At 43.3% G+C, this 16,977-nt stretch overlaps 1 protein-coding gene across 5 annotated transcripts in view; it reads right to left on the reverse strand.

Annotated features, from left to right (window-relative positions):
- Window positions 1-16,977, reverse strand: part of EPHB1 (EPH receptor B1) — a 474,340-nt gene that overhangs the window by 33,742 nt on the left and 423,621 nt on the right. For all 5 annotated transcript variants that reach the window (XM_077865055.1, XM_077865054.1, XM_077865053.1 and 2 more), the window contains one exon: window positions 14,525-14,740. In XM_077865055.1, coding sequence (XP_077721181.1) covers window positions 14,525-14,740 — 216 coding nt within the window. The remainder of the gene's footprint in view (window positions 1-14,524; window positions 14,741-16,977) is intronic.

The following is a 16,977-nucleotide window of genomic DNA, read 5'->3' on the forward strand; positions in this document are numbered from 1 at the left end:
AGTTATGGGGTAGGGACTTCAATGTATCTTTTATTGGGGGGAATACAATTCATCTGATAACAGGGCCTTTCGAGGACTAACATAGCATGATTTTACTGGCCAGCACACCCCTTTCCAACATCAGCCAAATTATCCTGTTCACTACCCAATGAGCATACCAGTTACTTTTTTGCCTCTTTAATTCTGATCAGGCTATTACTTCTTTCTAGAAAACTCTCAGGCTCTGAGCCCTCATACTAGCCTTATCCATTTACCCATCATCCATCCATCCATCCATCCATCCAGCCTATAAGTATTCAATGAGTATCTTTTATGTGGCCAGTTTTACTGCTTAGTTCCTATCTAATTCATCTGGGAGCCTTCTCCATCCCCTTCTCACCTCCACTGAAAGCCATCTCCTTCCTCTTATTGCTTATTGTTCCACACTTTTATTTACTAAGCACCGAATCAGGAAAATAAGCCTACATCTTAGTGAATGATTTACAAATACTACTGCCAATCAACATATTAAAAATAAGTAAAGTTGGTTTCTTTCTCTAGCAGAGGTCCTTGCCTCTTGCTGGAAATCAATGATCCTTGATTGATTGGCTCATTGACTTCTTGATGGACTCTCATGGGAACCTCCATTGAGAAGGCTCACTACCCTCCACTGGGAGTGCTTCACCCCAGGCACCCTCACAGTTCAACCTTGCATTTCTTCACAGGGCTCCCCAGCCCAGTCTCTGAAGACTGGCATCTGGGGTCTTATTTCTGGTTCTTCCTTTCTTCTTAGAACCCTAGATTTCATAGTTTGCATCCAAGCTACTATGGGCCCACCTGAGCTGCCCACACAGTTCCTACTTCTTGGTGCTGACTCACCCCAGCTTGTCACCTCTCACAACACCCTATGGCTGTTCCTACAGGAGAGCTGCTTCTCCCCGCTCTGAGCTTGAGCACAATCTCGGCCAACAGACTCCTCGCCTTCACACTCTGTCCTTGCTGAGGAAGTGAGCCTGTGTCCTGTTTGTGTCCCCATGAGGCACTGGCCATACTGTCCCCCCAAATTCTCTCCTCTCTATCTTTGGGTTTCAGCCCAGGTGTTCCTTCCTCGGGGTCCTGTGATATATACATGATGCATACTTCCCTACAGTGTGTAACCATAATTACACAGCTAATTGCTTAATTAGTTGTTTCATGTCCATCCTTTTTTTTTTTTTTTCTTGGTCAGGAAGGAAATGCAAGGAGCTCAGGAACCGTCTGTTTTGTTAACTGCTGTGCTTTGCACATACTAAGCGCTTCACAAGAATGTGTTGGCTGGGTGAGCAGCTAGTGGAGGCACTGCATGGGCCCACACCCAGGCAGCTGGCCCCTCCTCTGTGGTGACAGGCATGATGACAGGCACAGAGAGGGGAGGGCTTTGCCTTCCTGGCTTCACACACCGGGCTCAGAACAGAGAGATATGCTCCAGAGAAACCTGACTCGAGCCTCACTCCAGCCCCTGGGGGTTCTGAAATCCCATCCCCATCTCACTTGTGCTAATAATATACTGGCCTTACTAATAATAATTACGCTGAGTCTTCTTCAAAAGGGCATTTCAGTCAGGGCCTGATATCCCTAACTGAGCATGTGGTGACAAAGTGACCCGGGAGAGATATCAGAGCAAAGAGGAGGCAGGGCTGCTGGAAGAAGAATGATCTGAGCTGCAGAGCATGGGGCAGAGTGGCATTTGAATTATTCCTCCTTCAGCTTAATTAATGCTATAGAAGAATTTCCAGGGGACCGGGACTCGGTTTTATTCTGGCTGCAATTAAAGGGTCTCCCCTCCTCTCCTTGCTTGTCGTCTTCATTCCTCTCCACTCTCCATCTACCCAAGAGATGGCCTGTTATCCAAGCTCAATAATTGAAAGAAGAGTGAGGAATCATAATTTGAAAACGGCCTCTTGAGGGAAGCCATGGATCAGACAGGGAGGAGAAGTATGGCTTAAATGTAAAAACCCACCAGGAACTGAGGGGAGAAGCAGCGCTGGACCTGGGGTCACTGGACAGAAAGCCAACAGATCTTCCTCGTTCGAAGGACAAAGGTCCCAGCCTGCGCTGAAACCTGTCAGGCAGATGGTGACCCAGTTAGCAGCAGCTTCCTCAAGTCGGAGCTGCAAAGTGTAGACAGAGGGGCTTTCTCCTGAAGCCTTGCAGGAAGGATTATCTTCAAGATAACTTTCTGCTTTCCTTGCACCTTTTAAGGATTAGGCACATTATAAAAGAAAAAAAAAAAAAACAGAACAGTCTAGTACAGTACTACAGCATGGAACCCATTCCTCAGCGGTAATGAAAGAGACCGCCCAGCTATCACCCTGCACCGGCTTAGGTTTGTGCCTGTGGGTGGCTGCCTCTGGGGAGTCCAGGTGTGTGCATTTGTCTGCGTGTCTCTGACTATGCTTTTGCGCATCTCTATGTGTATCCTGTACTACCTACGTGTGGGTGTATGTGTGTGTGCGCGCACGAGCACACATGTGCCTTCTGTGCGTGTTGCTGACAGTAGCTGCTCACCATAGGCTTTAGGAAAATTCACAGAGTCCTCCCGTCCTCACTACAGAGTCACCTACCCAGTCTGTCCCCCAGGAGGGCTGTGAATGGCATTGCCAACCCCTGGTGGTACAGCAAGTCTCTGGCAGCCTGGAGAAGCCTGTGCTCCCAGCTCCGCCCTTGGTCCCCTGCTGTTTCGGGGAACAGTGAGGTGGGTCCACCTCTCCTCTGGGGTATGTGAGAGAGAAGGGGGCTCAGATTGTTCACCCTCTTTTGAGCAAGTCGGGCTCAGAGTCTGGCATAAGGCTGAGGTTTTGGTTCCATCAATCTTTTCTCCGTGGATTGCCCCTTTGAAAGACTACCAAGCCAGTTTCCCTAGAGAGATAAGAACTCTCCATCCTAGACTTGGGTGATCCCCTCAGGTTCCCTGAAATATCTTCCTTCCTTAAGTACTTGTTTACTTAGAAAAGGTGGGGGCCAAACAAACCCAAAGCAAGAAAACACTCTCTGGGTTCAACCCCACTTTATGGGCTGCCTCTTCACTAATGACCATGACAATGAACATGACTGAACTGTTAATTTATATGAGTTTTATTCTATGGACCAGGAGAATCTCCAGACTGAAGGTAATCACAGATCTGACCCCAACTTTTTAATATCAGCTGCAGGATCTCTAGGGCTGATTAATATTTTTAGTTTTGTTTTGTTTTGTGTTTCTTCCAAAGCAGCTGACGGATGGGAGAGGGGATCAGACTCTGGGAGCTGGGTTATTAGGGGAGCCAAGTGGCAGGATCGGAGTAAGGACCTTGAGCCCTGGAAGCAGATGCTGGTGTGGGACTCTGTGGTGGGGACCTCTGCCAGGATCATGCCTTCCCCACCTCCTCAGACAAAGGTGAAACTGAACCAGAGGAACAGGGGCTCCAGACAACGACGACACAGAGATATGGTGTATACATGTGGCCCCGGGGCCTTCACACTCCCCTGGGGTTGGAGAGGGAGGAAGAGCTCCAAGATGATGGAAAATACATTTCCTTTTCCAGACTGACAAGATGAGGACTCTGTCAGACTTGCTTTGCTTTTTGAAAAATAATTGACATTTCTTGCAATGCAAGTATGTGAAGTAAAAGTATGCTCCCTAAAATAGTCTCAATGCAGTGGCTCTCCAAGTGTGGTGCTCGGGTAGTGGTATCAGCATGATCTGGGTGCTTGTGTGAATGCACTTCCTGGGCACCACCTCAGACCTACAGACCTGAAACCATTGTAGGGGGTGAGGGGTTGGCCAGAAATCAGTGCTTTCACAAGCTCTCCGGGGTTCCTAGTGCACAATGGGATGTGAACACTGCCGTGGCAATGGATACAGTAACTCAGCTGCCTTTTCTCCTGCTCCCTCCTGAGAAATTTTCTTCAAAATCCTTCCATAGCGATCTTGTCACAAGAGCCCTTAATTGTCTTTTGTGAGTGTCATCTTTTCCTGGGATTCTGGAGGCTCTCTGCTTTATTGTTTTCTGTTTCAGAGTGACTAGGAATAGGGAAAGTTAGAGGATTATTTTTTACGAGTTCTCCTTGAGAATGTATGTCTGTGTGTGTCTTCCATGGGGTATGGGTTGGGAGAGCATGGAAAGCAGTCATGGCAACACCCACAATGGTCATATAAGCTGTGACCAGGGCAGGACCAGATCTGGGGGTTGTTTCCAGTTTAGCACATGGGGTCTTATGAATCTCACAAGTTGTCTCACAAATCCCATTTGATGGATGAGGAGACCTAAGTCCAAATTTATGGAGCATAGTTTGGATACAAGTCCTGCATTCTTCCTATCATGTCAAAGAACTATACTGCATGTCTGAGAACAAGAAAGTCCTAGAGAGGGTCTTTTTGCTCCTTTCCTCACTGACACTGCTGAAGATAGGGCTCAAATGGGCAACATAATAACATGGAATTAAAATACAATTTTCTGTGAAAGCAAAGGCCCTACAGGTTTCAGCACAGAACGTATTGTGGCTGAAACAGATGTTGTCCCCTAGAAACACAGCGAGGATAGAGACTTCAGCCTAGACAGTAACTCATGGGAATAACGGGGGCGGGGGAGGGAATGGGGGAGGAGGAGACAAGGGTCCTGCCCCCATCATGACATGGGATGACTGAAATTCATCACAGGGGAACCAGGGCCTCTGCAGAGCACACAGGGGGATAGGGGCAGGCCTGGTCTCCCCCAGCAGGCTCAGGATGAGCCGGGCACCAGGTGCCCACACGGATTGTCCTCGAGGAGAGGTGGTCCCTGGTCCCAGGGCGAGGATGGGCCCTCGGAGCCCAGGGCCCAGAAGTGAGCAGGAGATGAGTCTGACACAGAAGGGGCAGATCCTAGAGGAAGTGCCACAGCCGAGCTGTCCCTGAGCCGGTGCAGGCACTCCACGTGGGAAAGGAGGGCAGCAACAGGCAGCGCAGCAGGTAAGGAAGATCTGGCAAAAGGAGACAACTGTCACAGAAGGACAAAGGTGCAGCTGGCAAATTGTCTGAGAAGATGGCTCCTGCCTCCTGCCAGGAGGGGCAGATGCCCAGGCAACAGCTCTGTTTGAGGTTCACAGAGGAGGCAGGGGGCAGAGAATGCCAGCAGACATTAGAAGAGAGAAAGCAAGGAGGAGGAGAGACCGGCGGGTTCCGAAGGCAGAAAGCATCAGAAGCTGCAGAAACACGGTGTGGGAGGGGCTGGGGCCTGAGACAAGAGGAAGGAGCAGCAGGAGGAGCAAAGGGGAAGGGGCTGAGGGAGATCAGAGGCGCCTTGAAGATGGAGCGCAGTTCCTGATGAAACAGGGAGGGCCTGCAGGGAGCAAGGCCAAGGGAAGGCACCGAGCAAGGCTGGAGACTTCTCAGAGAGACAGCCTGCGGCTCTGAAGGATGGGAGAGTTGACACTACTTTGGCAGAGGGAACCTAGCTGAATACTAAGGAGGGAAGATTTTTTTTCTCACAAAGGGACTGGATGGGGTCTCTCTCTACTGAGGAGAAGAAGAAAGCAAACCACGCTGGAGTATAGCTTTTGACTTAACCAACGGAAAGCCATCACGCAGAGAAGATCTGTGGGATCCTGTTGGGGCTCTGTCCACCAACATGGCTGATAAAAGGTGAAGATGGGGTTTGTGAGTGTGTACATGAGCCCCTAATACAAAGAGTTCATCAGACATGTGGCACCTTTCCTGGTACGTGTGTGCCTTTTTGCCCCCTCTTGGTAACAGATGACAGGACGAATAATGACCAGAATGTGACCTCTGACGTCAAATCTTGAGAAGGGGTCTGTTCACACAAGCATGGTGTTGTGGATTGCATGCTCGTGTCCAAAATGTATGTGCTGAAGCCTTAACCCCCGATGTGATGGGATTTGGAGGTAAGGCTTGGGGAAGTTACTAGGTTTAGATGAGGTCATGAGGGCAGGACCCCTAGGATGGAATCAGTGTCCTTAGAGGAAGAGGAGGGGAGACCAGAGTTCTTGCTCTCTGCCACATGAGGATACGAGGAGAAGGCGACCATCTGCAAGCCAGTAAGAGGACCCTCACCAGGAACCAAATCTGCCAGAAACTTGATCTTGGACCTTCCAGGCTCTAGAAGAACTGTGAGAAATAAGTCTGCTGTTCCAGCCCCCTAGACTACGGTATTTTGTTATGGCTGCCCTGGAAAATCAGGACAGATGGGAACGGGAATGTGAACACTCATTCCAGTATTCAGACACGTTTTTTCCCAAAATAAAGTTCTGTGAATCATACAGATGTGAGACCCCAGCCCAGCTCAAGTATCTGTTCCTCTTAAAGGGTGGGAATGTCACAGCAGCTCAGAACTCCTCCTTAGATTAGTGGGTTGATTCCAACCATAAGAAAGCACAAAGGAACAAATTCTCTATCTGTTCATTATTCCAGGAGCCTGGTGGGAAAGAAATGATCCTGGGGCTAGAAATAGCAATTTAAAGAAGGAAGACCTGGGGAAAAGTATGGTGGAGAATTAAGACAGAATAAGTGATAAAAGCTGAGGGCCAAATAGGGAAAACTAGAAAACTTTAATAGCTATTAATGAGGTCTTCACTTAAAGAGCAAAACAAGATGTATTAGAAGATGATGATGTTTTAAAGGTCTTGAAAGAAATGCATGAAATAGGAGAATTAAGATGGAATACAGAGGTCTTAAGGATTGTTTTAGGGAACTGCTGATTCAGGGTTAAGGAGTGGAAGGTTCCACTTTTGGTGTGTGGGGGGTGATGCTTCCAACAACCAGACTCTCCAGTGAGTAAGAACAAAAAGAAGAGAAGAGACAGGAAATAAGAGGAAGAAACATAAAGGAAAACTATCTAAGCATTCCAGACACTGAACACCACAAGGCAAGTTTCACCTTTTGCGATTTTGCTCTGAGGACCCTCTGCCCTGTGGTTAAAACTCCAATTGAAAATCCCATCCCTTTTTTGGCTGGAGGAGCCAAGGGAAGGAGTCAGGATAATCAAGGTGGCTGGTGAGCTGGGGCTGGGAGGACTCCCTGGAAACAAGAAAGCCATGAAGAAGGAATCCCAAATTCCAGATATGAACTTTTCCTGATTCTCTGGCTGACCCCTGAATCATGCATGGATGACACAGACTGAAAACCACAGGAGCTGAAATCTGAGCTGTTGCCCACTGCAGACATGACAGTGTGCAGGCTGAGTCTAACCGAGTTCACTTCCTGTTAAATCAGAAGCATTGACACTCAATCAATGTAACAGCACCTAGAGGCTCTACATCATAATGTTCGTAATGTGTGTGATCCACAACTACTAGACATACAAAGAGTCAGGGAAATGTGACCCATTTTCATGGGAAAGAGAGATGCCAGCCTCAGGACGACCTCAGCTTTAAAGCAGCTATTATAGCTATGCTCAATGAGGTAAAGAAAAATATGCTTATAATGCATAAAAGATAAAACACCCCAGTTGAGAATTGGAAATTATAAAAGATAGATTAATAAGAAACGATAAAAGCTAAAAAAGACAATATCAAAAAAATCACTAGATGAACTTTCTTTTAGCAAAATGGAGATGGCAAATGAAAGAATCAATGAACTTAAAGATAGTTATAAGGAATAGAGAAGAAAAATTGGGGAAAATAATTAACAGAGCCTCAGGAACCAGTGGAACAATTTTGTAAGTTCTACATATAGGTAATTGTATTGTACGTGGTGTCATAGCTTCGAGGCACTCTCACCCTGCATTTTTTTTCTCTACCTCTTTATATATTAAAAACCTCAAATTCACACCAATGTCTTCAATTCCAATTCAACACCATGTAATTCATTCTAGTTTTCATGTTTTCCATATTTGTATCTCCCTTTCCAATGGCTCCCATTATCTCAAATATATTTCCCAATCTCCCTGTAAATAGATAATTTCCCAACCTTGCTGGGCTGCCAGCTCCCTCACACGTGGGTCTAGATTCTAGGCATGCCTCCTTTGCTTGATACATCTATCTTGGTTGGGCCTGCCAAGTGGCCTTTTGGTGAAAGATGAAATGAAGAAAGCCAATAAAGTATTTTGCTTTGTTTTGAAAGATGAGAAGGGAAGAGATTGTAAGGGAAAGGCAAGAGAAAAGCCAGGTTATTTTTCTAAAATGCAAATTCATCACCTTTTGGTCATGTATATCCATCTATGTGTGCATACACACACACACACACACACACACACACACACACACACACACACAGAGTCCTAAAATGATTCCCCATTGCTTGAAGCCCCTAAGTTCCATCATGAGGGTCCAGGAAGCTGCTGCTGAACTCTTTGGCCAATTTTTCCTCTTTTTCCAAATTCCAGGCATAGGGGTCCTCTGAACATCTTTAATGTTCCATTTTCTCTGTTGCTACAGGGCCTTTGCATGTGCTATTTATATCTCTCAGTGTTCTAACCTACCTCTTTCATCTGGGGTAGGTTAGAACACTTATTCTTCAAATCTGTTGGAGTACCATCTCCTCTTCTGGAAGCCCTCCTTCATCCCCCTAGATATAGTCAGATTATATTGTTACTTGTTGTTTTATTCAAGTTCTCACAGAACACAAGGGCTCTTCTCTCAACAGGTAATTTTGCACTTATTTGCCTATGTGTCTAACTAAAGTCTCTTTCCTCATTAAGGAGAAGTCTCTTTCCTCATCACTGTGAGTGATGTGTGGGAAATGTCTCTTTTTGATCCTATTTGTGTGCCTAGCCTCAGAGCAGTACTGGCACATAGTAGATGTTCAATAAATAACTTTTCATGTGAATAAATTCTTTGTATTTTTAGAAACACAAATTCATCAGCAAACATGTTATTTGTTTCTGTTTTGGATAAAAAGCAAGCCTGGAGAAATAATATAATAATTATAGTGAGTCAGGTTAACATAACAACTGTGAAGGAGACTAAGAGCTCTTAGATCTTGGGGTTGGTAAGCTTTATCATTTAGAAGAAAAACAAAAATTGCAATAAATGATCTAACTAATGTATGCAAGAAAATCAGGTGGAGAATCCTTTACCTAAAATACTTTCAATGTAAGGCATATACAAATATTTGGTTCACATAATTATTTAGGTGATTCACAGTCCTTTCAAAGTTAAAATCAAGTTCCATTCAAATTCCAAATGTAAGTATAGGTATACATGTGCATGTTTTAGGATTGGAAAAAGTGATTTTAAATCACATATGAGAGAAAAGATTTGAGAACAGCTAACAAAGACTTTCTTAAAGGAGTAGAGAAAGATAACTTATTTTATCCAAACAGTAAAATTTTTGCTAAGGTTATTATAATCAAAATAATCCAGGTAGTAAAACTCATACTAATATTATTACAACCAGAACAATATGGCTGGGCATAGAATAAACAAATACATCAATGGAGCAGAAATGAGAATCAAAACAAAGTTCATATATGCAACTTAACACATGACAAGGATGACAAGTGATTCAATAAAATATGATAATATATTTAATACATGGTATTGACATAACTATCTATTCACCTGTATGAAAACAGCATAAAAATATACATCCTAATACATACTCAAAAAGAAGTTTGAAAATACACCTTGCGTCTATCAACAAAAGAATAGATATATAAATAGTGAACTTACAATAAATAGGAACAAACTATTGCTGCACACAACAATGTGAATGACTCTCACAGACTGCAACCAAACACAAAGAGAATATGCTGTCTGATTCCACTTATGTGAAGTTCTAGAACAGGCAAAACAAACCCATGGTTGGAAAAAGAATCAGAACAATGGTTGCTTCTGGGTGTGGGGGCGGGATGAGAGTGAAATGGTTAAGGATATGAGGGAGCTTCCTAGTGTGATGACAATGTTCTGTATCTTGACAGGGGTTTGGGTTGCACAGTTATATGCATTTGTTAAAACTCAATAGATGTACACTTAAGGCTTATTCATTTCTAACCGAAATCTCTGAGCTGCAGCAAAGTGGTTTTAAGATGGAAGTTCATAGCAATAGCAGGCCTAACTTAAGAAACAAGAGTGATCTCAAATAACAATTTAATATTACACCTAAAGGCAATAGAAAAAGAAGAACCAATAACGTCCAAAGCTAGTAGAAGGAAGAAAATAATAAAGATCAGAGCATAAATAAGAAATAGAGATTTAAAAAAAACAATGGAAAATATCAATGGAACTAAGACCTGGTTCTTTGAAAAGAAACTAAATTGACAAATCTTTAGCTAGTCTCACCAAGAAAAAAAGGGAGAGGGTGCAAATAAAATCAGAAATGAAAGAAAAGAAATTATAACTAATACCTCAGAAAACAAAAAGTTATAAGAAAATGCTATGAATAATTATACACCAATAAATTGGACAATCTAGAAGAAATAAAGACTTTACCATCTTCTAAGGCTGAATCATGAAGAAACAGAAAATATAAATACACTGATTCCTAGTAAAGAGATTGTATCACTAATCAAAAACTTCCCAGCAAGTATAAGTGCAGGACCAGATAGTTTCACTGGTAAATTCAACCAACGATTCAAAGAAGATATAATACATATCCTTCTTAAACTCTTTCAAAAAATTACAGGAAACACTTTTTTTTTTTAATTTTTTTTTTAATTTTATTTATTTATTTATGATATTCACACAGAGAGAGAGAGAGAGAGAGAGGCAGAGACATAGGCAGAGGGAGAAGCAAGCTCCATGCACTGGGAGCCCAACGTGGGATTCGATCCCGGGTCTCCAGGATCGCGCCCTGGGCCAAAGGCAGGCGCTAAACCGCTGCGCCACCCAGGGATCCCTACAGGAAACACTTTTAAGCTCATTTCATGAGACTGGTATTACCCTTACACCAAAATCAGACCAAGGCTCCATAAAAAAAAAAAAAAAAGAAGAAAATTACAAGCCAATATTCCTGATGAATTTTGATGCAAAAATACTCAACAAAATATTAGCAAATTAAATTCAATAATACATTGAAAGGATCATATACTATAATCAAGTGGGATTTATTCCAGAGATGCAAGGATGGTTCAATGTCTACAAGTCAATCAATGTCATATACAGCATTAAAAAAATGAAGGATAAAAACCATATGATCACTTCCAGACACAGAGAAAGCATTTGACAAAAGTCAACAGCCATTTATGATGAAAACTCTCAAAGTGGGTATAGAGGGAATGTACTTCACAATAATAAAGGCCATGTATGACAAGCCCATGGCTAATATCATACCCAGTGATGAAAAGCTGAAAGCTTTTCTTCTATGATCAAGAATAAGACAAGGATGCTCACTCGCCTCATTTTTATTTAACATAGTATTGGAAGTCCTAGCCAGAGGAATTAGGCAAGAAAAAGAAATAAGAATCATCCAAATTGGAAAGGAAGAAGTAAAGCTGTATTTGCAGATGACATGATACCTTATATAGAAAACCCTAAATGTTCCACCAAAAAACTGTTAGAACTAATCAATGAATTCAGTAAAGTTGTAAGATATGAAATTAATGTACAAAAATATGTGGCATTTTATACACTAATAATGGACTATCATAAAGAGAAATCATGGAAACAATCCCATTCATAATTGTATCAAAAAGAATAAAATACTTAGGAAAAAATTTAACCAAGGACATGAAAGACCTGTACACTGAAAACTATAAGAGATTGAGGAAGAAACTGAAGAAGACACAAATGGGAAACTATTCCATTTTAATAGATCAGAAGAATTAATATTGTTAAAATGTCCATAACTACCCAGAGCAATTTACAGATTCAGTGCAATCAATCCCTGTCAGAATTCCAATGGAATTTTTTATAGAGCTAGAACAAATTATTCTAAAATTTACATAGGATCACAAAGAAAACTCAAATAGCTAAAACAATCTTGAGAAAAAAGGACAAAGCCAGAGATATCATAGTCTTTGATTTCCAACTATCCTGTAAAGCACTCAGAGTAATCAAAAACAGTACGGTATTGACATAAAAACATAAAAACAGGAAGAGAATAGAGAGCCCAGAAACAAATGCATGCCTATCTGGTAATTCATTTATAATAAAGGAGCAAAGAATATACAATGAGGAAAGGGCAATAAAGAGTGTTGGGAAAACTGGACAGCTACATGCAAAAGAATGAAATTGAACCATTATCTTATGTCATATACAAAAGTCCGCTCAAAATGGGTTAAAGACTTGAATGTAAGATCTAAAACTATAGAACTCCTAGGAGAAAACTGGTGATAAGCTCCTTGACATTAATCTTAGTAATGTTTTGTATTGCATCTGGTGTCAAAGGCAAGGGAAACAAAAACAGAAATAAACGGGATCACCTCAAACTAAAAAGCCTCTGCACAGCAAAAGACACTATCAAAAAAATGAAAAGGCAAGCTCCTGAATGGAGAAGATATTTACAAATCATATATCCAATAATATCTAATATAAAGAACTCATGTAACTCAGTAAAACAACAAACAACCTGATTTTAAAAATGGGAGAAGGATCTGAATAGATAATTTTCCAAAGAAGACATACAGATGGCCAACAGAAACATGAAATCTGGAAATGCACCAACAAAATAAGATGGAGTAAAGAATGGACAGAGGAACAGATCAGATGGATAGTTATATAATAAAACAGACATAGCAAGATATTAATTCTAAAACATAGGCGGTAGATAGATGACTATTCTCTGTAAATTCTATCAAGCTCTCTGTATGCTTGAAATTGTTCCAAATAAAATCTTGGGAAAAACAAATAAATTTCAAGTGTGCTTAATATTTAAATACAGAGAAACCCCCCCAATAAGATAGTACAGGAAACTTTAAAAAGCACTTTATAACTTTGGAGCGAAAGAAATTTTTAAGAAAACCAGAAAACCCAAGAAGACGTAGAGAGAAAAGATGCATATTATTGACTGTATGAATATTATTAACCACTTTTGGAAGCCCAACAATATCATAAATAATAGCAGAAGGACAACAGATGGGGGGTAGGGGAACTAATTGTATCGTATGTGGAGACAAAGGGTTAACATCCCTAATATAAAAAGACTTCCTACAAATTTCTAAGAAACCAGCAAACAACCCAACAGAAAAATAGGTAAAGACACGTATAGGTAATTAACAGAAGAGGAAACATGAATCCCAATAACTGTGTGAAAAGACAGTAAAGTAATATCTCTAACAGTCAGTTGAAAATGCAAACTTAAACAAAATGAAGTGTCATTTTTCATCTTTGGATTGGCAAATTTTTAAAGATTGATCACCTTCAGTGCTGGTAAGGATGTGGGAAGATGGGCACCATACATTCCCAGCAGAAAGTCACTGTTCACAAACTTTTAGAAAAGCAGTTTGGCAGGAAGAATGCCCATGAGAAAAGCAAGGCAGAGAAACAGGCATAGTATGATCTCATTTTTATAAAATAAAAAATTTCAAATTTTGAACAATGAAAAAAATGTGAAAAGAGACACACCTGATTATTAAAGTTGATGCTTCAGGACAGAAGTTGGTAAACTACTGACTGGTCACCTGGATTTTTATAGCCAGTGAGCTAAGAATGGTATTTATATCTTTTTAAAGGGTTATATTTTAAATGGTTATTTGATTATCTACACAATATCCTCTGTGTTGCCTCTTGGCCAACAAAGCCTAAAATACTTACTACATGATGCTTCAGGGCAATTGTGGTCTCTTGGTTACCTTGTTTCCCCTTTACTTCTCTGTATTGTTCTTATTTTTATAATAATATATTGGGAGTGGACATAAGGAGACAAGAGGAAACCATGGAGACCAGTTAGGAAGTTACTAGAAGGGAATAGGTCAAAGAGAACGGTGCTTTGGAATAGGGTGGGGACTGTAGAGAAGGAAAGAAAGGAGCAGGTTTTATTTGGACCTGTGTGAGTCATGGAGGGCTTGGACGGGATGGTGAGGCAGAGAGAAATCAAGGCTGACTCCCAGATTTCCTTCATTAGTTGAGTTGGTGCAACCACTGAGACACAGAGATTGGGGAGGAAAATGGAGTAAAACAAGAGCTCTGCTTTGGACCTGTATGAGCTAGGTGCTGGCCATAGGTGACCGGAGCTGCTCGGACTGTGGAGAAGCAAGCTGAGCAGGAAATGCAAGCATAAGAGTACTCATCATGCAGATGGTACTTCAAGCTGTCTGGAAGGCCCAGAGAGGGAGAAGAGAAAGGCACCAAGGGTCTGCCCGGTGACCAAGTACCCAACCCCACCAGCGCCTACTTCTGCTGATGAATGTCTCTGATGCCACTGTCCAGCTGCCTGGATTCCCCTCTGATGCCCAATGATTTTCCATTGGCCAAGGAATACCAGGACTCCCGAGCAGACATCCTGACCCTTCCTTGTGGCCTAGGCCCAAATGCTTGCCTGGACAACCAGCTGCTATTGTTTCTCCATATGGCACCTGCCTCTCCCAGTAGAGAGAGAAGTTCAGGTCCCAGTCCCACACAGTGTGCCTGACCACAGGTCCCTAGCCCAGCCACGTGCAGCCACTTTTTACTCATGCCATGCTTTTATCCGAGAGTATCAGGAAGGACTCACCAAGGAGCTGGTGTAGGTAGGGTCTGAGGTGTCATCCTGGAGGTAGCGGGAAAGGCCAAAGTCAGACACCTTGCACACCAGGTTACTGTTGACCAGGATGTTCCTAGCAGCCAGGTCCCGATGCACATAGTTCATCTCGGCCAGGTACTTCATGCCCGCGGCAATACCCCTGAGCATCCCCACCAGCTGAATCACCGTGAACTGTCCGTCATTTTGCTGTAATGAGACACAAAGGACATTGGGATCAAGATGGGCTTCGGTGGTTCAACAGAAGCCGAGGTGCTACAGCCTTGCTGCTTGTCAGCCTCTGTTGGTCGCTGGCCATGCTGCTCACTGTGCCCTTCTCCCTCCCATTCTCACCTCATCCCTCTCCTTGAATGCTCCGCTCTCTCCTCCCTGTCGATTCCATCTCTAAATTACATCTCAAAGCCATCCACGCCTCTCCATCTCCACTGCCTCCATTCTAACCCAGTCACCGTCATCCATCACCTGTAACAGCCTCTCGGCACCTGCCCCCCCCCCCTTTCTATACACAGGAGCTAGAGCCGTCTTTGCAAGACATAAATCAGGCCATGCCACTCCCTGGCTTCAAGCTCTATAACAGCTTCCCATTTCATTAAGGAAAAGCTCCAAACTCCTTAGCATGGCCCTTGGGACCCCGGGGGATCAGCCACTGCCTCACCTGCCAGCCACAGTGACTGGCGACCCCTCAGTCCTTTCCCAAGCCAAACTCTTCCTGCATTAGGGTTCCTGTTCATGCCATCCCTGCTGCTCTTCCCCACAATCAGCACCATCCGCCTTCAGGTCTCCACTTAAGTGTCCCTTCTTTAGAGACAATGTCTCCATAACTACTACTCTCCTGCTCCAGATATACCTAGCACTTCCTATCTTACTGTCTTTAGTGCATGCTCTTATTTTTTTTTTAAGATTTATTTATTTGAGGGGGGGGGGGCAGAGGGGAAAGGGAGAGAGAGAATCTCAAGCAGACTCCCCCTCTGAGTGCAGAGACTGGTGCGGGGCTTGATCTAATGACCCTCAGATCATTACTTGAGCCAAAATCAAGAGCTGGATGCTTAACCAACTGAGCCACTCAGGTGCCCCATCACAAGTTTTAGGTGTGTGTGTGTATGTACACACCTGTCTGTCTCTCTGTGCAGCTTGACTCTAACCAATTTGAAGACAAGACCCTCTCTCTCATGGTCACCACAGTACTCCCAGGGCTAAGAACTTTAATGTAAATAGAAAAAACTCAACAGACATATGCTCAATTTATGACTACATATCTCCCTGTTTCCAGAACTAAATGCTTAAGGTGTCTTCTTTGGGTCCTACCAGGGCTGCCAACCTCGACATTGGCATAACCGCACTCACCTCAAAGGGATCAGTGACAGGAGAAGCACAGACACGGCGTCTGACATGTGGGCCCTCTTAGCCAATGGGAGCTCTTGCTTCTCCTCCTCAGGCCAACCTACAGGGCTGCCCTCTTCCAGTCAATGGTGGGTTCACCGTTTCCTGGGTGAGCTCTCCTTCATGGCTTGATGACACACCTCAGTGAATGAACCACCCTTCCTCCTGCCCCCAAAACCTCCTGGGTCTTGGCTTCTGCACACACTGGTTAAATCAGTGGAGCCTGTGCTGTGTTTCCAACAACACGTTTTCCCTTCTAATCCAGCTTCAGCTGCTGCCCTAAGGGCTATAGGTAATGCATGGCCCAGGCACTGAGCTGCTTTGACTAGGGGAGAGGTAGAAGGAGGTGGAACATCCTAGATCTAGTGTAGGCACAAGCCAAGGCATCCACTCCCCAGTGGCCTCATGTGAACACAGAAAGCATAAACGGTGGGTGCAGCTCCCATTTATTGAGCACCTGCTGCCTGCGAGATGATACATAATGTGCTCACATGCACTACCTCACTTAAATATATGTGGGATACATCATTTATGCATGTGTTTCTACAAATGCATTTTCTATGCAAAAATAAATAAGGAAAATAAAACGGCTATTGCAAAAATACCCTGTTTATTAGAGAAAGCCCCACCAATCAAAAAGTCTAACCATGATAGTGGGAATGTTGAAGACTTCCTCATGCAAGATTGTGAACCTAGGTCTGTGTTCCAGGGTCCTGCCCCTTGATCAATTAGAGTGAGCCAACTGATCCTCCCTCCACTCCTTCCTGAGTCCCCTGCCAGAGGCAAACCCCCCAAAACACACTGGGATCGACATACCCCAAGTTCCAGACTGTTTCTAACTCAAACCTTAACCCCCTCCCAGCCTGCCTGGAATGCTTTCTCTGCAATATTTTCTTCTAACCAACTCCAAAAGGAAGTGCAGATCTGCTTTTTTGGAAACTCTGACTGGTGTTCAGCACATGGTGCCCATCTGCGAGAGCTGGATGTGCTGTGAGTGATGCGAATCCTCCTTCTCACTAATGAACTTCAATCAACACCTCCTCGAG

The sequence above is a fragment of the Canis aureus genome, chromosome 22, assembly GCF_053574225.1.
Source record: "Canis aureus isolate CA01 chromosome 22, VMU_Caureus_v.1.0, whole genome shotgun sequence".
NCBI lineage: Eukaryota > Metazoa > Chordata > Mammalia > Carnivora > Canidae > Canis > Canis aureus.